The sequence below is a fragment of the Dothidotthia symphoricarpi genome (genome assembly GCF_010015815.1).
Source record: "Dothidotthia symphoricarpi CBS 119687 unplaced genomic scaffold P153scaffold_25, whole genome shotgun sequence".
In the NCBI taxonomy this organism is placed as follows: Eukaryota; Fungi; Ascomycota; class Dothideomycetes; order Pleosporales; family Dothidotthiaceae; genus Dothidotthia; species Dothidotthia symphoricarpi.
The window spans coordinates 177,477-198,236 of NW_022985032.1; the positions used below are offsets into that span (position 1 = coordinate 177,477).

A 20,760-nucleotide genomic window follows, 5' to 3' on the forward strand; every position below is an offset into this window, starting at 1 on the left:
TTTCCGATCATCGCGATTCGGCTCTTTCCGTATGCCTCCAAGGAGAAGGGGTATCATTGCTCTGCAAGCATGAACGGGTTCAGCATGACGGATGAGGGCGGATGTCCCATTGGGAACAACTTCAGTTGATCGCTTACGATTAGATTTATTCTCGCTCTTCCCCGGTCACGAGTCTACCCCATAATTCTGTCGTGTTAGCAAACCTAGAGTTTCAACTCTACCAACTTTCTTCCCCTTCGCTTCTGTGCCAACGGCCACCACACACTCTTTTCACATTCAAGTCACTCTTTTATCGTTTAATCACATACCAGGTCATTGATTTGCACTAATCAATCAGATACTGTTTGCGCATTCTCTCCGCCATCCGCGATGAGATTTTTGTCCACCCTCCTTACTCTGTCTTCGAGCTTGTTCCTCGTTGATGCCTTTCCCGCTTTTGGTGCCCGCAACCTCGACGACCTCACCATTGACAATTTGAACAAGGCCATTGAGACGGTTCAGAAATACAGCAAAGATAAGCGCTTCATCATTGACTTCAGCAAGCCTATCGATACCACTGGAAAGCACTCCTTCCAAGCACCTGGCAAGGCCGATCAGCGTGGTCCCTGTCCTGGGCTGAACGTTCTAGCTAATCACGGCTACATTTCTCGTAATGGCATCACCAGCCTTGCTGAGGTCGTTACCGCTATCAATCAAGGTTCGTAATCGACATTATCAAGTGGAACGAGGGGCAGTGCTGACGTGTGTAAAGTGTTAGGCATGGGTATCGAGCTCTCTCTCGTTCTCGGTGTTATGGGAACTGTATGGACGGGCAATCCGCTTTCTTTAAACCCAGGCTTCTCTATCGGCGGGACCACCTCCGGTGATGGCACTGACAACATTTTGGGTAATCTCCTCGGCCTTTTAGGTTTGTGACATCTCCATATCTCCTGTGATGTATAATATTCAAACATGCCTAGGCAATCCTCGGGGTCTACAAGGTTCCCACAATTGGATCGAGTCTGACTCCTCCCTAACTCGCGACGATCTGTACGTGACCGGCGACGCATGGACGATGAACATGACACTTTTTCGCGACATCTACGACCGCGCGGATGAGAACGGTGTCATCTCCATGGATTTGTTGGCCGAACAGGCAGCCCGCCGTTGGGAGTACAGCGTAGCCCATAACCCCAACTTTTACTACGGGCCCGTCACTGGCACAGTTAGCCGTAACGCCGGCTACTTGTTCCTTGGTCGCCTTCTATCCAACCATACCGAGGAACATCCGGACGGTATACTTACCCAGGAGGTCTTCAAAAAGTTCTTTGCCGTCTACGAAGATACACAGGGCAATCTCGAGTACCGCAAGGGTCACGAGACGTTTCCCGATAACTGGTATCGTAAGCCCATTGAGTACGGCCTCGTTCCATTGAATTTGGACCTTGTAAACTGGATCTTGCAGTATCCCGTTCTAGGAAGGTATGCTATCCTCTCCTGCCTTGATCGCAAAACGGCCATGATTGTTGACATTTCACACAGCATTGGCGGCAATACCGGCACCGTCAACTCGTTCTCAGGTCTAGATCTGCACGACATCACTGGCGGCGTACTGAACGCGACTTCCCTGCTTGAGAACAACAATCTGCTGTGCTTCGTTTTCCAGGTGCTCAAGACTTTCCTACCCAACTCGCTCTCTTCGTTGCTTTCCACTATCCAGGTTCCGGTTGACTTGGTGACTAGCACCCTAGCTGCGCCACTTTTGTCTCTTGCGTGTCCTGCATGGGAGGATCTTACTGAGGGTGGCGAACCACTGTGGGATATTATACAGCGCACGTTTCCGGGTGCGAGCAAGGCAGAGTCAAGCTTATAAAGGCTAGTAGGGAGTACAATAAGAATGCTTGTACATGGTTTACATTCCATTCAAAATTGTATAATCTTAATCTATCCAGACATCATCGATTCACCTATCTGTCTTTTCCCGTTTCAACAAACATAACCTATCTCATCGACTAACTATGTTGTATGCATATCTCTTATTGAGTTTCTCACGTTTCGCAGTTTCTTTGCTTGCATGAGCAACCACGACACTACGATTGATGCAGCTAACTCAGGCGAAGTGGAACCGGAGAAGGAAAGTGTGGGCCTGGTAGGCGTATAATTCGGCACGCCTGTTCGGCCATTCTTTCTCCGCACTTTCTCCGCATTTTTCTTGTATCCGACGAATCGTATGTGCAACAACTCAGCCAACCGCGAAATCGGCTCTTTGGGCTATGATGCGGCAAACTGGATCTGCAATGGCCGAGGCGCTCAAGGGTAGTATGAAGATGATATATAAAGCTACTGATGGCTTCGTTACTCGCCTACCATCACCCACATCCTCAAAATTACTCAAAATTTATAAGCTTCACTTTCCCTTGAATCACAATGTCACCCATCGCACTCCAAAGAAGCCATTCCATTGCTACAATCGGCGCTGACGGAATCGGACCCGAAGTAATCGATGCTGCTGTCCAGGTACTAAAGAAACTCGCCCAACTCGACGGCTCCTTCGAACTTGCTTTCGAAAACTACGACTGGAGCTCAGAAACGTACAAGAAGACGGGAAAGTACATTCCCGATGGCGGATTGGAAAAGTTGAAGAAGCATGACGCAATTCTTTTCGGTGCTGTTGGTGCACCTGGTATGTTGATGTCATGAGTTACTCCTGCATCGAAAAGACCACTGACGTACAACGCAGATGTTCCTGATCACATCTCACTTTGGGGTCTTCGTCTCGCCATATGCCAACCCTTCCAGCAATTCGCCAACGTCCGCCCTACTAAGATTTTCCGAGGCACTGAATCGCCTCTTCGAAAAGCGCAACCTGGTGATCTTGACTGGGTGATTGTCCGCGAGAACTCCGAGGGTGAATATGCTGGGCAAGGTGGCCGCTCACACCGAGGGCTACCATGGGAGACGGCGACGGAAGTGTCCATCTACACGCGTCATTGCGTGGAGAGGTTGATGCGCTTCGCTTTCGAGACGGCGCAGAAGAGGCCTAGGAAGTTTATTACCGTCGTGACGAAGAGTAACGCGCAAAGAAATGGCATGGTGATGTGGGATGAAATTGCCGTGGAGGTTGCGAAGGAGTTCCCGGACGTGAAGTGGGACAAGATGCTTGTCGATGCCATGACGTGCCGGATGGTTCTGGACCCGAAGTCGCTCGATACAATTGTTGCTACGAACTTGGTATGTGTTTTCCTTACTTCTCCAGTGACGCTTTTGTCTCAGCCTCACTGACTCTGCACAGCAAGCAGATATTCTTTCTGACCTAGCTGCCGCCCTTGCGGGTTCCATCGGCATTGCACCCACGTCCAACCTCGATCCCACACGCCAAAACCCCTCCATGTTCGAACCGATCCATGGATCAGCTTTCGACATCACAGGAAAGGGCGTCGCTAATCCAGTAGCAACTTTCTGGACGGCCTCGGAGATGTTGATCTGGCTCGGTGAAGACGATGCTGCGAAAAAGATGATGGATGCTGTTGAGGCGGTCACGGAGCGTGGAGTTAGGACTAAGGATCTCGGCGGAAACGCAACGACGAAAGAGGTAACAAATGCGGTGTGTGAGGAACTCAAGACCATGTTTGGGGCTGCGACAGCAAAGAAGGTGTAATTGTCTAACACCGCTAGCAGAGCAATGAGGTCTTGTTGGCAGACGTCACACCTTGATCAATATGTCAATCCGGGCAACCCGTCGATAGGCATTGTCTATATTACGTTGTTCTTAGAGAGCGCTTGAAGCTTATGCACTATGGTTGTCACATTTGCGTACAAGTAGACTAGCATGGTGTCGTTTCGGCAGCCTCGAACGGCTCAGGCCCGTTGTCACAACTCCCACAACAGAGTGCTTGGGTATGTTTCTTCAACTGTGTCGCTGACGGACGTTTGTCAGGCATCTGGTGCATCATAGCAGATGCCAACAAAGGACAGCTCCTGTTGAACCTCATCCACCGCACAAACCTGCCTTCGTATTCCCCGCGATCAGAGGCGGTTTGATTCAACAGCCCTTGATGCCATTGAAGCACAGTTTCCAGGTTGACGTAGTAAGAGTTATCTGTCCCACCACTGCGAATTTGAAGCAGCCGTTCTCGTTCGTTACATTCTGCTGTCGACACTAAGGTGGCTAAGATCTCCATGAAGACACATCCAAGAGAAAATATGTCAGCAGGGAAACCTCTCGTTTCTTGCAACACGACTTCTGGAGCAGCATATGTCCTCGTAAAGGATGTTGGTGAATTGGTGTAAGACTCCTCAGCAGACTTGTATGCGCGGGCGATTCCAAAGTCTGCAATATATATCCGGTGTTTATCTCCGATTTGACGAACCAGCAAATTCATAGGCTTGATATCCATATGCTTGACGTTTTCTCCATGTATGAAGTGAATTGCGTTCGAAAGGCAACCAATGAATGTGGACAATGAATGAGCATCACAATCGGATAATGGTTTTCCACACTCGAGCAACTCGTCCAAAAACCCATCGAGGTTCCATGGAGTCGCTGGGTACAGTAGGATAGCGAGGTCTCTCTTAAGTGTATATGTGCCCACTACTCGAACGATATGTCGGTGTTGCAGTCGCTGCAGATGCTCAACCTCTGTGATAGCGTCTTTTTTTTTCAAACGTCCGATGCATCGGATCTTTTTGCGCGCAAGTATGATCCTTCGACATCTTACGCTCTCAACAACCGCAGATGAGCTATACCCTAAGATTTTCTCCGCTTTGAGTGGTATAAGCTTTTCGTCTTCTGGTGTGTATTCGACATGCTGCCCACGGCCGGACCAGTCGAGTGCATCCAAAGGGCCTAGGATTATGCCTCGCGATCTCAAGTAGTCTAACCATTCGCTGCTGAACACTTGACTATCTTGCAACTTGACTTGATCCTGTTGATGTTGTGTCAAGTAAGTTTGAGGAACAAAATCTCGAAGATATGGCATGATAGAAGCAAATCCATAAATGTGGCGAGCTATGTTATTTCTGAGATCTGCCAAATTTGCAATGCTAGGTCTTTGTATCGATTTTCCGACTGAGAAATTATAGACCTCTTTCATCACTGCATCTAACGGTATTTCGAGAGAGGTGATAGCTCTTGGGTCGCTTAGAGGCCAACGCTGTATTAAAGGGAGTAGTTGCTTGCGAATGTCAGATTCGCCATACGCAGGAAACCAGGCGGACTCAGATGTGCAGTTGCGAATATCGTGAACTACTGAGACGATGAATAACTCAAAGAGTTCTTCGTCTGATTTATCCGCAGCGAGGCTATCAATGTCGCTGTGGCTGAGACTCCATTCGATTGCATCCCTGCGTAACGTTCGAAGTGCCCAAGTTCGATGCGAGCCACTCGGTGCTGTGTTGTAGCTTGCAAGACTTGAACGAGCGGTTGTAAAGGTCCGAGGACTTCCAAGACTATATTTGCCTTTATCAAGGAAACTCATGGCAAAAGGTAACTCCCTGCTTGAGAAGCTGCTGGGGTTGAAGGTTTCAGCTTGTGTAGCAACATAACTACCGAATTCGTTTCCATCACTGTCACTCTCGGTTTCCGTATGGCTCTGTTCCGCCATATGGTTGGTGAGGCTCTTGTTACTTTCTTCTGACATTGTCACGGATGGATCAGGTGATAATATTGTCGATGACCTAGGAGGATCTGGTTCCCCGGGGCACTTCTTGTCTCCGTTGGGGAGTATGATCGCACGTTTTGTATGCCTTTTCAATTCCGTCTGGAGCATAAACCTTTTCTTGCATTGACGACAACGATGATATTTCTGCTTTGCGACGAATCGCAAGCGTTTGGTACCACTGTTGACATGTCTTTGCGTCTCTGGAGTACCAATATCTTGTCGATCTGCGTGTCTCTCATGACACATCAACCCGTCTTTTGTTCCGGTGAGTTGGTCCTCGTCACAAGCTTCGCTGTCCGTCTGTTCAACGACCATGGTAGAGGAAATGGGGGTGTGTAAGTACTCATCTGAGTCGAGCACCTCCTGATTATTCGAGGCTTGTTCCATCCTTCCTTTCCAGTGAAATGTAGAACTGCTCTTCCGCAGTGATGATAGCGGCTGAGCCTCGCAATGTTCACACCCACACAGCACTTTACGTGCAGAACATCAATGTTCGGGATCGCGGAAGCTGGAGATCTTGGGTAACAGCGTCACCTAGAGTATTGATACAAGTCCGAGCGGGGGATGATTGTTTGGAGGTAGGCTGAACTCCGTGGAGAGTGACGACATTGTTGATAAGCTCACGTGAGAATGTTCAGCCACAACGCGCTAACTCCAGTTGCATGTCGGATCTGATTCGCCGCTCATACAAACTCAAGGCAGAGAGTAAGGCATTCGATATTTGCCGTTGGGTCAAAGTTCATATTGCTTCTTTCGGAAGCATAGGTTATGAGTAGTTTGCGGAATATAATCAGCACTTTCAACAAAGATGATTTACATTCTCTCACAGATTATCCATACCTGCCTGTGAAGTTTGTTGAGGGATCAGGACTTCAGCGCCTTCTTCATCTAGCTTGTTATGCACACGGAATTCAGCAATTAGAACAGTATAGGATCTTGGAATGCACCGAGAAACCCTACACTTTGCGTGTGTAAAGTAGAAAGATTAAACACTTCTCTATTTTTAGCTCTTCGGATTGAAAGTTCCCGATATTAGGTATGTGGCTGGCTGAATACAACCTGCACCTTACCCTTTTTAGCTATGGAGAGGGGAACACTTCCTTACCACATCTTCCATGCTGTCGTTGATAAACTCCACAATGTCCACCTCGTGCTCCGTTTCAAAGTGTCAGGTTGTTTATATTGGGCTTTGTCTGGAAAATGTCCCAGTCCAAACTGATCGTGTCCATTGACAGCATAATCCTCTCGCATGCGGCGCCCACTGACTGTCTCGTGCTATCAAGAGAAGTCAACAAGTCATTTAGTACCGCCTTCGCCGTCGGCCAACTTACGGCCGGATCACTGAAAGGCCCGCAACTTCTATCTCAGAACATCTTCACCTGGACAAACGAATTCCAAATCACAGCTTGGAAATCTTACGAGGATGGACCGTTTGTCAGTACTTTTAACTCTTAGTGCTGAATACCCTCGACAATGGCAACGAGGCAACTGACTCCAAGTTCCAAAAGGCGGCAGCTGTTTGCAACTCAGTTCAGATTGAATTCCAGCAAACAACACGATTTATCGATTGCGCCTTCGAGCCGGCAAAGCCCTCGGAAACACAGGACTGGACCAACCCACCGCAAAAGACCTTCGCCATAGAGAACCTGGAACCCTACTTCCGAGTTGGCGTCTCGCAGCGCGCACGACCTGAAGGTCTCTTCTTCCCAATATACACAAGCCCTGATGCAGACAGCTTGCAGGTCCGAACGGAAATCTACATCAGTGACAAGGTAAGGCGTTTCACTAGCACGAAGGCTGCATGTACTGCAAATCTAACCACCAACGAAAGTTTGCTTTGTTCTGGCTGAAGTCCCCTGTGGAAGCAGGAAATGCGATTCTTCTGCCAGACAAGAGCAAGGTCCATACAGTCATAGTCCTAGGAAACAGGCCACAACATGTTCGGTATGGGTATATTACACCGGACAAGCCTGGGGCAGACGAAGTTCCAGGTTGGTTTCAAGAGCCGGTACCACGCATACTTTTATCTATCAGCCCTGCCACGCTCGTGAAGACTACCTTTCAGCTCGAGATCGATATCGATGATTCAATTCTGAAAATGGGCGCTACCGACAAACTCTTATGTGCCCGCAAGGTCGACGGCATGTTTAGTAGCGTTTTCGATGGATACAGTATTGCGCCCAACAAGGGGGAGAAGCAACTACTTTCAAAGAACTCCTTCCAATGGAGCGCAGAACGTATTGATACGTCGGATCATGCGCTGCAGCCCCAGAGTGAGGTTAGTAATTAATTTCATCCCAAGAAAGAAGACCTTACGGCTATCGACAATGCTCATGAAGTCTAGTACTTTCTTATGTGGCACAACGAGGCCCTTACGGAAATTGTCTTGAGTTCGGCCGAAACAAAGGGCCATAAGGTCACGTTCTCCGAGGGTGAGTATACCAAGAGTATTCGGTTTGGCTATGGGAAGGCGGATGCACCTACTCCTGGAGAGTCTCCGGCATGGTACTAGGGTGATTCTGCAAGATCTTGAGATATGCTGGAATAGCAGTAAGTAAGTAGATGATTTGTTGATACCGCTGCCACTGCTGGGCTTCAGGTCACGTGTGATCGGTTCGGTCTTCACAGTGCTCTCGTTTCCGAGACCGAGTGAACTTGATAGCCTGGCTCATCTCCAGGGTGTTAACGTATATTTTGACAGCGGCATTATGTGCACAAGCCTGATTTTAATTCCATAATTGAGTGCAGAGTATTTTCTATGACAAAAGGTATTTTCAGAACCCTAAAGTCACTGTAAGCCCTAGATTCCAAGTCGATCGACTTAGAATGCCCATAGAGTGTCATGATGCACCACACGACTAGCCTCCCCTCTCAACTCCTCTTATATCGTCCCCTCCCCCTCGATACTCCCCAACTCCCTAAAAACGCTCTTGAAGATCTTCTTACTATTCAGCAGATTAACCAACCGCAACCTCTCATTATCCAAATGCGCACTATCACTCGCCTGGCCACAGGGAAGATGCGCAGCAGGAGCGCCGAATTCCTTCTCGAGGAACCGGATACTGGGGATTGATCCACCTTCGCGGATGTAGAGGGGTTTTTGTACAGGGGGAGATGTGGTAGTCAGGGGCGGGATTGTCAACGCGGGGGAGGACAAGACGGGATCAGACGAGTTAGCGAGGGTGTTGGAAGTAGCAGGGGAGGGTCTCAGGCCAGGACTGAGTGGCACGGACAAAGCTGATGATGATGTGGAAGGCGATGCGTTGTTACGTCCAAGTGTCGGGCCCCATACTTCTACCACGGCGCGTTCCAAGCTCTGGAAGATCTCGTTGTTGTAGTCGCCGAGCCAGGGTTCTGCTTGGTGATCGATTGTAACATGTAGCTTGTTCTTGGATTCCAGCTCCTCAAATTCTTCCTGCAGGAAGGCGACCAATGCGCGCGCGACATCCGACGCTTCTTGGTTGGGGACAAGGCGAATCGAGAGGGCCGACTTTGCCAGTCTGGGGATGATGGTCGAGTTCTCCGGTCCGCTCGTCTGGAACCTGTGGATTGTGAGCGACGCCTCTCGCCATCGCCTCATAAGCGATTGTGCGAGTTCTTCTGGGTCGCCCAGATCTGGATTGCCGCGAAGAAGAGTCTCGGTAATCTCAGTGTACAGACCCCTCTCGTCGTCTGTCAGCGGCAAGATGGGATCGTAGAATCCTGGTATTTGAACTTTGCCATGCTTTCCTGTCAGCTTGCTCAGTAGCATGACAAGATCTTTCAGCGGTTCATCGAGTAGCGCGCTTCCGTCTACACCACTATGCAAATCCGGATGTTTGCTTTCAATCTGTACCGACGCGTGAATCACACCTCGTAAGCCATAGGTGAGACACGGCACATGATCGTCGAGCCAGTAGCTGTTGGCGAGCAGAATCCAATCAACATCCCCGATAAGGTCTTTACGCGTTTGCACTGCTTTTTCGAAGCCACGTGATCCGCTCTCTTCTTCACCTTCGATCAGGAAGATAATATCAGAATCGAGTTTTTGCTCTCTAGCCAGCTCATGTGCAGCATATATGGCTGCTATGATTGGTCCTTTGTTATCAGATACGCCACGGCCGTAGAGGTAGCCGCCTTCGCCTGTCAAGGCAAAGGGGTCGTGCTTCCATTTTCGGTGTTCGTTTTCGGCGGGAATGACGTCGTAATGGCCATAAAAGAGGATCTTTTTCCGCGATGCTGCAGTGGCAGGGTTTCCACGAAATTTGGCGAATACGATGGGATTATAGGGCTCGCTGGTGTTGATCATCTCTGTGACGGCGCCGAAGTTTTGGAAGACAGATCTGAGAAAGGACGCGCCTCTTCGGCAATCGGCACGATATTTGGGAAGTGACGAAACGGTTTTGAAGGAGACAAACTGAGTGAGCGACTCAACCATGAGGTCTGTTGTGTGGTTAGTTGAGTAAGTTATGGAGGGCTAGGTGTACCAACCGTTATTGCTTCTTCGAGCGGCTGCTGTGGGCTCCGCGCAATCTCGCACCTCCCAGATAACAATTGTGTCATCGTTACCCCCAGTGACCAGCACTGGCTTGTCGTTGTATGTGGTGAATGCTGAGGCGAGAATGATGCCACTGTGCGCCTTGAAAGATGCAACCGTCTCATAGTGCTCGTTAAATTTCTGCCGACCATCAACATAAACAAATCAAAAGACATCCAGACCATACTGACCTGCACCATGCCCGACTTCCCCCCAGCAAAGAGTACCCCAGCCCCCAACGTCAAGGTGTGAACATCTCCTGTGGTTGCCTTCAAACTCCTCACTAATTGTCGTGTTTCCAAGTCCCACACGTTGACCTCTCCATCGAATCTTCCACTGTATAGAAATGAGCCTTCCCGCGCCAGCGAGAGGATGCTCTCTCCTTCTTCCCTACCATCCTCGAGCGCGCAGATATTCGAAATGGCACCACGGCGTGTCGGATCAATGCGCCACAGAAGTATACGTCCATCTCCACCGCCAGAAACCAGCACTTCCTCTCCCGGCGCTTCTGGCAAGATGCCTCGTCCTAGGAGCATGCAATGGACATAGCCAAAATGCGCAAATTGGTAGATGTCCTGGCTGTCTATCTGGAGCTCCTGACCACCCACGGCGTCTCGCGATCTGCTATCGGCGCCGCTGGGTTTGGGTGTTCGTACGCCACCAGGGCCGAGAGAATCGAAGAACCTGTTCTTGCGTTCGGAGGGGTGTGAGGCGAGGTCGGGACGGGGACGGGCGTCCTTCTCTTTGAGGTCATACCACTGCTTGTGTCAGTATTGTCTGTCATGACTAGATACATGACAATGTACCTGTATACTCGTGTTTTGCGCGCCGAGATAGACAGTGCGGTGATATGTTGAGTACGCGACGCAGAATATATCCCCAATGTCATGTGGTGACCACAACGCGTAGAGATGGCGGAAGGTTGCCGTACACCAGACCTAAACCACAGCAATCAGCATATCTTCTAGATTGTTGTTTGTTCTAAGCCATTTGACACGTACGTTGACGATTGGGTCTGTCGCGCTGGAGAAAAGCAGCTTCTGGTCCTGCGGCAGACACAAGCCCAAGACACTACCCTTGTGCGCCTGGATCGCTTTCCGTCGCTCATACGTGTCGAGACTGTATACGAGAATCTCTCCACCCTGGGTTCCAGCAAAAATATATTGTGACGAGACGGCGAGCGCGAGGATGGACTTGTTGTGCTTCATGCGATGCGACAAGGCTGGTGTGCGTGCATCCCCCACAGGCTTGTCGTCCATAATTCCGTCATGCGGTAAGGGGCCTGCCATGTGCAGTGTCAGCTTGGCAGAATCAACAAGGAAGGACCGAATTGCAGCCCCAGAGGAGCTTCGTGGTTTTGCCTGCTCATCGTGTGTCTGCTAGATCGTGCGAGCGATGACGAAATCCCAGGGTTCAGCAAGTCCGCCCCACCACACCCCCAACGCATCCCACGCATCTTTCGCCGACGCCGACATCAAAGCTAACACCAACGTACCTTTTAGTTCTACCCTCCCACTCGTTTTTGTACCGGCGCTGACATGCTCTGTGACGGAGCGCGAGTAGCCACACATCCTGCCTGTTGAAGAACACGCTGACAGCAGGTGATACGGGAAGTCTGAGTCTGTTGCTTGGGAAAGGTTGAAAGTTGCAGGCGCGTTTGGAACTAACAACTCTTCGTCGGTCACTGAGCAGCTCTCCTCATCCTGGGGCGTGATGTTGGAGTAGGAATCACGGTCGCGCGAAGAGTCTGAATCGTCGACACATGTTGGGCAGTGCTCAGACATTGTAGCATCTCACCGCTGAGCCCCTTGAATGGCGAGCGAAGGGTGTGTGATGGCGCAATTGGGATATGATGGTATGACTGCGTACTTCAAATCTCCCTGTCAAGAAGGTGCAAAAAGAGGAGTTGTAGGCGTCTTTGTTCTGTTGTTGCTTGCTTCGAGCCTATTCATATGTAGTAGCAATCGCTGGAGATGCACACATCCTACGTGCATATCTCTCGGGAATGTGCTGTCCAATACACACGGCGTCGCTTGGACGAAGACATTGAAGTATCTGGGCGTTTGTAGCCTCCTACGTGATTGCACGTCCAAGTATACACGATGCGCGATCGAAGCATCGTGTGTCGTCGCCATGTTGCCCGCGAGACTCCGGTCCTTTATTGTAGCTAGGAAGAGCTTTTAGCAGCATGCATGGAATATTCGTACCTAGGCTGCGGGAGCTTGCCGTGCCGCATGCACGAGGCATGATCGCCGTTTGCTGTCCCGAATTGTCCACTGAGGCTTTTTGAGAGATGTGCAACTCGATATCCACTTCCTCTCGGTTTCTTCCGGTGTTGCGATGCGCTGGAAAGCGTTCATCCGCTCGTTGTCTCAACATGTGGGACGACTCGATGGCGAGGGGCTCCTTCAAAGCGATTAATTTCTCCCCCAACCACAACAACACATGTCCGCTCCAAGATAATGACGCGTTCCTCAATCATCGGTTCGATCGAGACGATCGCAGCTGCGCAAACAGTCGAGACTGAACTATATGCGAGGGCGTTGCACCGCCACAAACACGCAGCAATGCCAGCTCAGCGGAAATCCGATGTCTGGGCCGATCCCAGCCACTGCCAGCTGGACAAATGCGCCCCGCATCGCGACTTGATGCCCAAGCGGCATTTTTCGCATGCGCAGTGCCATCAGCATGCGCAAATTGCAGGGCTACAATAGCCTGCCGCTTCAATGATGTCGCTTGGAGGGAAAGCGAAGCGCTGGCTGCATATCCGGCCATGCTAGCCTATAGGCCCACGATGTGGCTGTCCTGTCAGAAAGCGACACGCCGTCAACCTTGCAGCAACCGCCTTCCCCGAATCACAGCGAATGCCAGCGCGAATGGTTCAAGTCACGATACATGTCTGCAGCAAGTCGTCTCTTGAGTGGTAGCCCTGATCGGCCCGTGATTCGAGTTTCCTGTTCACCCCGCGCTCGCGCAGTTGTCTCAAGTACCAGCAGTCGCCTCATTCTGCAAACTTATTCTCACCGCGCCTTCTTCTCCATTGATCGTCTTTATTGATAGACTCCCTGTTGTAACTCACCGACACGCTGGACTTGGGTGGATCAGTGGACCTCCCAGCCGCTTCCGCGCATTGATTATTCCTGACCGCCTCGTGGGGAATATTACTTGTAGACGCGACTTCTCCTACCACTGCATACCGCCGTCGCACGTTACACTACTCTTCTCCTGCAGGGCCAAGCTGCATTCCGGCATCATGGGTATAGGAGAAACCATCACCGTCATCAATAAGTCGGGCAAAGTTGTGAGCAATGTGAGTCTACGATAAGCCACTCGCTACCCGATAAGGAAAGTACTGACCACCCCGCAGAGCAAACACTTTGTCAGCATTTTCAAGGAAGCCAAAGCTAGCTATCGCGAGCGCAAGGCAGAGATCAAGGCGGAAAAAGACGCCGTAATACGCGAAAAAAAGTTGGGCGATGCGGTCAATTTGTTGAAGATAGTCGACGACGACACCCAGTCACGCACATCCCACCGCTCGCACCGCTCCTCCAGATCCCACCGACATGGTGACAGACCAACTCTCGAGCGTGGTCACACTGACACGTACATGCTCGAGCCCTCACGCACCAGTCGTAGCCGCTTCGCTGACTTGTCTGGTGATGGGCGCGCTGCTCAATCCCAGGAGATTGCGCGTCGCAACACCGATGGGAACGTAGCGCGCAGAACATCGCGTTCCAACTCAGTCGATGATGATCTCTGCTATGGCGACGTTCCTGCACCACTCCTAGAAGAAGCTAGATACGACGACGGCGACCTACAGGAAAAGGCCTCCAAGATCACAATGCTGCTTGAAGAGGCGAATTGCCTCCAGTACAGTGCTACGACTGCAATTGAAAACTTGCAGAAGAACCCCGAAGCACTCGCCGCCGTGTCACTCACATTAGCCGAAATCAGCGCCATCGCAGGTAAAATGGGACCTGGTGTACTTGCCACACTCAAGTGCAGTTTCCCTGCCGTAGCAGCCTTGTTGCTCAGCCCACAATTCATGATTGCTGGTGGTGTCGCAGTGGGCGTGACCATCGTCGCGCTTGGCGGCTACAAGATCATGCGAAAGATTCAAGCCACCAAAGACGAAGACAAACGTCCCATCGCCATGGCGGCTATGCCCGCCATGCCCGCCCTGCCTGCCATGCCCGTCCAACCGCGCATTGAAGCTGTTGAAGAACCAAATCTGCTCGACGAACTCGAGCCCCAGGAACTCTCCCGTGTGGAGAAGTGGCGTCGCGGTATCGCCGACATAGAAGCAGAAAGCGGCGGCACCCTCGTCGACGGCGAGTTTGTCACACCCGGCGCCTCAAAACAACTTGTGGCCGCCGGTGTTCTCGACGAAGACGACCTGAAGTCCCGAAGAAGCATGCGGATCCGTGAGGATGGCGAGAGGCGAAAATCGCACCGCGCCAAGAGCGAAAGGAGTGTGCGCAGCGAAAAAGCAGGCAGCGTAAGAAGCGAAAAGACCAGCCACAGCAGCCGCAGTAAAAGCGGAGAGTCGCGGAGTAAATCCGGCGAGTCGAAGAAGAGCAGGAGTCCCAAGGAGCCGGCGGCGGCTCCCCCCAAGAAGAAGGAGAAGGAGCCCAGTGGGCTGAGAATGTTGTTCCGCTCGCATACCGCGGCTTGATTTCTCAACGCATATCTTTTCATCTTACGTTTTTTCTTTCTGCCATCTCAGCATGAGGCGTTTATTTATGGGTCCTGCGTTTAGCGTCCGCATTTGTTTGCTTCCTCGTATACCATCAAGATCTTTGCTCCACAGCAGCATCGCTTCGTCTACGTTTGTTTGCTTTTTTTGCGCGCACAGGGGGTAATGATAGGCGCAATTGGAATGGGTAGTATCACTATGACTAGCATGTTCTCGAATAAACGAACGCTACGTATCTCAACGAAATTGCTTACACTCAAACAAAGTCCCCCAAAGGAGGATGGTCAACAAGACCTGTTTGTACACATTACAACCTTCTACTCCCAAAACATCCGACCCCAACGCCTCACACAAACACTCTCTCCTTGTTTTCAATTCTTTGCAAATCCAATCCCGATACCTCCCTCCCCTCACCCTCCCAGTCCCGACACTGAATCATAAGATTCTGCCCAGGCCTCATCACAAGACGCCAATTATCGCCCTCCAACTGCGCATACATACCCCTCCCTCCTTCCCTCTCCTCATTCCAGTCCACACGCCCCGTCCTCCCACCCGAGTGCGTGCGACGCTTCTGTACACCCTCACCTGTTCGGGCCCCTCGAGCGGGGGTGATGGGCGGCGTGTTGATAGTGTTCTGTGGAAATGTGGTAGACAGACTGTTTGCTGGTGGTTGAATTGTCGACGTTGGTGATGGGGATGGGGAGGACGGGGTGTTTTCACTGTGGTCCTCTGGGACGTCTGGGACGTCGATGTCTACGTCTACGTCCGACGCTACGCCACTGGGTGCGTCCGCGTCGGATGCAGAGGCGCTTCGTTCTGAATCGCTGGGATGGTTTGTGTCTGACTCCGAGGACGAGGATGAGGATGAGGAAGAGGATGACGAGGAGGAGGAAGAAGGCGGGGAAGGGGACGCTGCGTTGCTTCTATCCGTATCACCAGTGTCAGACTCAGCAGCCTGGCTTCCATCCTCATATTCCCGTAAGTCTGGGTAGGGACGACCATAAAACGAAGGGAATGGTTGCGAGACCGGATCGTCGTCAGTCGATGACCCGCTACCTCCATCCGGACCTTCGTCTTCGTCTTCATCTTCATCCACATGCACAAAGCGAGTGTGGTCCACGACTGACGCCAACCGCGCAGCGATCTCAGCACGAGCTTGGCCTATGTAATCCCGCTCATCAAGAGATGGCTGTCCAATGAAAGATGGGAAAGGTTGCGGGACGGGGTCGTAAATCGTGTCTGTATCTGACACTGAGTCTGAGCTGGCGTGTGGGTTCGTTCCGTCATTATCCTGCGTCGGCATGTCTATGCCGTGCTCGATGGTTTCCATTTCTTCTTCTTCCTCATATACGCCCTCGCTCTCATACACATCTACGCTTTCACTCTCATATACGTCCTCATCCCACTCATCTTCCACACTCTCAGCACCAAGTTGAGCATTAATTCCATCCTGAATCTGCTCATCAATCCGGCGCTGATCCTCAGCAAGTGCGCGCTCAGTAACACGCCGACGCTCCGCAACAGCAAGTCGTTCAGCAGCGCGCAGGTCGGACGCAACTTGCGCATCGAGGATTTGCTGCGCTTCCATCCGCTGGATTTCAGCCTCGGCCGTGGCTAAGTCTAGAGCGAGTTGTTCGTTGAACTGTCTTTCCTCTTCGTCGATTTTCTCCTGCTCGGCTTGGAGGTCAAGAGCTGCTTGCATGTCGCGGGCGAACTGCTCGTTTTGCTCTTCTAGGTCTCTTTGCTCGTCGTCGAGTTTTCGCTGCGCTTCTTCTTGCAGTAACTCGGCCTGCATCTCTTCGTTCTCTTTGATATCTGCGGCGAGTTGCTCGTCGAAGAGCCTTTGTTCTTCGATTTCCTGTTCGGAGGCTAGTGTACGTTGTTCATCGAGGATGCGTTGCTCATCCAGTATTCGCTGCTCGTTGAGTCTTTGCTGCTCTTCTAACGCCTGTTCCTCCTCTATTATTCTTTCCTCGTCCATTGCTCGCTCTGCGTCTGCCTGCAGACCTTCAGCCATATCTAAATCTAAAGCGACCTGCTCGTCTAGTCTATTCTGTTCTTCTTCGATTGTTTTCTCTTCATCAAGTCTGCGCTGATCATCGAGTATTCGTTGTTTGTCAAGTTTTTCCTGCTCTTTGAGCCTTTCCTGTTCGTCAAGTAGTTCCTGCGCTTCTGCTTGCAGCACCTCAAGTTGCAGTGCTTCGGCCCTTTCCATGTCAAGAGCGAGCTGCTCATTAAACAGCCGTTGTTCTTCAATCGTGTTCTCTTCTTCTAGTCTGCGTTGTTCTTCAATCATGCTTTGCCGGTTTTGCTCTTCGATCCTTTCTTGCTCTTCGATCCTTTCTTGCTCTTCGATCCTTTCTTGCTCGACAATCCTGTTCTGCTCGTCAATACTCTCTTGCATCTCTATCTCTATCTCCAGCTCGTCTGCCATCCTGATATCCGCAGCAATCCGCTCGTCGAATAGTCTCATCTCCTCATCCTCGGAAATCTCTGCCTGGATCCTTAATTCCTCCATGACGTTGTATTCATGTGCTCGAGCTTCCTCTTCTCTTTGTTGCTTTCGCATGTGCTCGTTAGCTTCATCTTGGATTCTCAGCTCTTCAGCGAGTCTTAGATCCTCAAGATAGTCTATATCGTCGAAGTCTTCCATAGTGTCGTCCTCTTCGTGTTCATCACTGTCCACCACTGAGGACTTGTAGTAAGAAGCCGGATGTATGGGTCTAACCTCGTACGTTGGGCTCGGTTCCCGCTCTGGCAGAAGCTGAGCTTGTGCTTGCTCAACATCGAGCACATCGCTATACGGAGTGAAAGCATTCGAGTCAGGAACCGACAAGCGCAATGACTCGGCTCGAAGTTCGGCAAGCTCGTCAGAAGTGAATACGTCCGAATCAGATGATTGACTAATTTGATCTGGTTGAGTCTGTGCGTCGTCGAACGGGGTGTTAATAACATTTCCCAGATCTTCGCTGACCGCTGGAGATACCGCCTCGGTTTCTATCGTTTGGTCGGGTTCCGATTCAACTTCGATCGGTTGCTCATCCATGCCGTCATCGTCACTGAGGTGCTCGTTCGCCCCCCGAATTGTTTCCACTAGCTGCGCCATTTCACGTTCAAAAGCGTCTATTTCTTCGTCTCCCATCTCCACGTCTGAATCTGAATGCTTCTCTCCTGAACTCGAACCAGAAGGCTTGTGTCCATAGTCTGGACTTGGAGACGCGGTCTTGAGCTTCTTCAATGGCGTGGGGTTAGGCTTGAAATTGCGGTCCATCCATTCGCGGCTCTTACGTTTCTTCTTACTGCTTGAGGAAGAGACATCTTCATCGGGGATGTTCGTGGGGACGTTGGACGAAGTAGGGCCCTGCATGATCGGAGTAGTCGGGGTGCGTGGAGTAGCTGGAAGAGATTCGTGGAAGACTATCGGATTTCCGGGTGTGTATGTTTGATTGAGTGGCAGAGGGGATGGTTGGGAGTGGTCGTCCCCAGAAGATGATTGGCTCTCATCAGACGAGTCTTTCTCATTATCGGAAGGGGGTTTTTCATCGTCAGAAGAGTCCTGACTGGTACCGGAGGATCTTTCATCGTCGTGAGATGAGTCGCCATCATCAGAAGGGTCCTGACCGGCGTTGGCAGGGGGTTGCCCTCCATCGGTAGAGTCTCCACCATCTTCACTTCCAGGATCGCTACCGACAGAGTCTTCCCCCATGTCGGCTTCATCCCCATCCCATCCACTTCCACTTTCATCACTGACATCTGAATCTGCCCCTTCACTACCTGTAGGTTTGTTTGTTCTGACATATCGTTGAAACTGACGCACAGCGTTCTCAACGTCTATTGGAAGTATGTGCTGCACCCAATTGAGAGCGCCCAAAGATTTGTCTCTTAATCTCCGTTCCCTGCACCTCTTCACTTCGTTCATAGCTCGCTTAGGCCGACCGATTGTCAACTGACTCAGAGTATCCAACGCATTTAGCATCTGGAAGCCCCAATTCCGTGGATCTGTAGGGTGAAATGCAACAGTCCAGATGAGCGGCAACTCATCCTGATACGGCAGGAGTTCCTCAGGAATGGCTTCTACTGCATTGAAATTGTACCATCGCTCAGCGACGTTTTCGAGTATGATTTCGATGATGTATTGCTCTTTGGTGGAAAGGGTAGAGTATGGCATGAACATGTTGAGTTTGAGACGCCTTGGTATGTCGCCCATGTCGACTCTATCGAAATCGTCTTGGGCTTCGTGAATGAACTCCTCAATGGCTTCTTGTCGATGAGGCCTCAAGCTGAGCACGTCTCTCATTACAGCATTGAAGTGCTCGCGGAACCACGGACGCAATTCTTGATAGAGAGTGTAGTGCTCGAAGAAGACCTCGTAGAAACCGGAGCCTGTAGCCATGCCATCAACCAGATGATTGGTACTGTCGCCATCCGTGGTCAAACCTGCTGTGGAGTTGAAGTAGTCGGTCTCGTTTAGTTGGTCGAGGAACTTGTGCGCAATTGTTGTCGTGTGTTCCATCCACTGCTTTAGCTCCGTGTACATGAGGATCTCTAGATCACTCAGGCCGTCTGCAGCTTCTAGAATTCCCTCCACTATAATTTGTAGTTCTTTTCGCAGACGCGGATGCGATACAAAGTATGTCTGGAACCTCTCCTCCTCGGCGTCGAGTGAGCCATGCTCCGGAAGATTCAATTCTGATAGACTTTGTAACTCTTCTGCGTGACCGGTAGTTCCATCATCTGGAACATCCTCTGAGCTGACCCATTTGGTACTTACCATTGGATGTACAGGATGATGGTTATCGATGTCATCGAATGTTTTCGACAGCCGTCTACCAACGAGGTCATCAGGATCTACGGCAAGAGTCGCCCGAAGTCCAGATCTGAGCTTGTTCCTGATGGCAGGGTACTCAACATAATACGCCCTGCCGAGAGCAACAATCTTTACCGATTTCCGTTGATGTAGCGACATCTTGCGTCGCAGATCCTGCACGATAACACGTACAGCACGTTTTGTTTCGCCGCGACTAGACATTCTAGATGTCAGCACCAGGCCAGCGTCGACGACCACCATCCAGCTGTACAGGTCGGACCATTGGGATCGTTCTTCATCATTGTTGCAATCTCGAAGCCTATTGTGTACGTCTTCCCGCACCATTGACAGGAAAGACCGCCACTTGCATTCGGTACACAGGTCCCTAATGCCCGTGATTGTTTGCTCAATGTCATGGGCATATGATTCTGTTTCTTCATAGTACTTGTTCCACCACTCCAGACGTTGCGTGTCAAAGTTTTGTAGAAGCCTGTCGCACATTGATATCCATTGTCGGTTATAATTAGGGACCGAGGTTTGGCTGTAGCCGTCGTGCTCATCTTCATCTTCACCCTCATTGAAAAGTTTGTCTTCGTAATGCAAACGACGGACGTTGATCCATTTCTCAATGTCGTCGCGAATGTGTGCGTTAAATCTCGCATTGAAGGTTTTCAGTATCAGGTCTTCGGTTGCTTCGATATCGTTCTCAACTCTCGGGAGTTTGATAACAAGAAATTTATTCCAAGCACTTTTCTCTTCGATGTTGTTCATCCAATTTACTAGTGATGTCCACATGTTCTGTTGTTCACCTGATTCAGACTCGTCCCGCATGTCTCTGACGTGAGCTTTTATCATAGTTTGGAGATCGTACCATTCTGTCGAGAGGTACAAGCGCTTCACGAAATCTCCCTGTGCTACGAGATTGGAGTTCAGTTCTTCTATTTGTGCGTGGATGGGCTCCATGGCCTCTGTTAAGAGTAGTAGGAATGAGGAATACAGCTCGGCGAACATGTCAGACCATTCCGTCGCTGTTTCGTAGTCCATATCCAGATGCTCCCCTTTGTCCATCATTTTCACGTGACTCAAGTAGAGTGCACTATCT

General features: G+C 50.7%; 7 protein-coding genes across 7 annotated transcripts; 5 read left to right on the plus strand and 2 right to left on the minus strand.

Moving 5' to 3' along the window:
* Window positions 1-162: 162 nt before the first annotated feature.
* P153DRAFT_426778 (Cloroperoxidase) lies at window positions 163-1,864 on the plus strand. Its single transcript, XM_033672621.1, has 4 exons — window positions 163-697; window positions 752-907; window positions 960-1,461; window positions 1,522-1,864. The coding sequence occupies exons 1-4, from the start codon at window positions 370-372 to the stop codon at window positions 1,850-1,852; spliced, it is 1,317 nt and encodes a 438-aa protein (XP_033518291.1). The 5' UTR covers window positions 163-369; the 3' UTR covers window positions 1,853-1,864.
* A 356-nt stretch (window positions 1,865-2,220) lies between these two features.
* P153DRAFT_371226 (tartrate dehydrogenase) lies at window positions 2,221-3,756 on the plus strand. Its single transcript, XM_033669215.1, has 3 exons — window positions 2,221-2,662; window positions 2,720-3,210; window positions 3,272-3,756. Exons 1-3 carry the CDS (start codon window positions 2,407-2,409, stop codon window positions 3,635-3,637), a joined length of 1,113 nt encoding a protein of 370 aa, XP_033518292.1. The 5' UTR covers window positions 2,221-2,406; the 3' UTR covers window positions 3,638-3,756.
* P153DRAFT_371227 (kinase-like protein) lies at window positions 3,567-6,196 on the minus strand. The gene has a single exon (XM_033669216.1). It carries the CDS (start codon window positions 6,024-6,026, stop codon window positions 3,804-3,806), a length of 2,223 nt encoding a protein of 740 aa, XP_033518293.1. The 5' UTR covers window positions 6,027-6,196; the 3' UTR covers window positions 3,567-3,803.
* A 563-nt stretch (window positions 6,197-6,759) lies between these two features.
* On the plus strand, window positions 6,760-8,139 carry P153DRAFT_140922 (uncharacterized protein). The gene is made up of 4 exons (XM_033662106.1): window positions 6,760-7,073; window positions 7,148-7,411; window positions 7,471-7,917; window positions 7,979-8,139. Exons 1-4 carry the CDS (start codon window positions 6,840-6,842, stop codon window positions 8,027-8,029), a joined length of 996 nt encoding a protein of 331 aa, XP_033518294.1. The 5' UTR covers window positions 6,760-6,839; the 3' UTR covers window positions 8,030-8,139.
* A 381-nt stretch (window positions 8,140-8,520) lies between these two features.
* On the minus strand, window positions 8,521-11,363 carry P153DRAFT_303351 (beta-Ala-His dipeptidase; the record flags this gene model as incomplete). The annotated part of the gene is made up of 5 exons (XM_033664507.1): window positions 8,521-10,061; window positions 10,110-10,296; window positions 10,347-10,916; window positions 10,962-11,093; window positions 11,157-11,363. 5 exons carry the CDS (start codon window positions 11,361-11,363, stop codon window positions 8,521-8,523), a joined length of 2,637 nt encoding a protein of 878 aa, XP_033518295.1.
* A 1,641-nt stretch (window positions 11,364-13,004) lies between these two features.
* P153DRAFT_426781 (uncharacterized protein) lies at window positions 13,005-15,172 on the plus strand. Its single transcript, XM_033672622.1, has 2 exons — window positions 13,005-13,465; window positions 13,523-15,172. Exons 1-2 carry the CDS (start codon window positions 13,409-13,411, stop codon window positions 14,828-14,830), a joined length of 1,365 nt encoding a protein of 454 aa, XP_033518296.1. The 5' UTR covers window positions 13,005-13,408; the 3' UTR covers window positions 14,831-15,172.
* A 73-nt stretch (window positions 15,173-15,245) lies between these two features.
* Window positions 15,246-16,057, plus strand: P153DRAFT_371231 (uncharacterized protein). Its single transcript, XM_033669217.1, has one exon. It carries the CDS (start codon window positions 15,601-15,603, stop codon window positions 15,841-15,843), a length of 243 nt encoding a protein of 80 aa, XP_033518297.1. The 5' UTR covers window positions 15,246-15,600; the 3' UTR covers window positions 15,844-16,057.
* The last annotated feature ends 4,703 nt before the right edge of the window (window positions 16,058-20,760 follow it).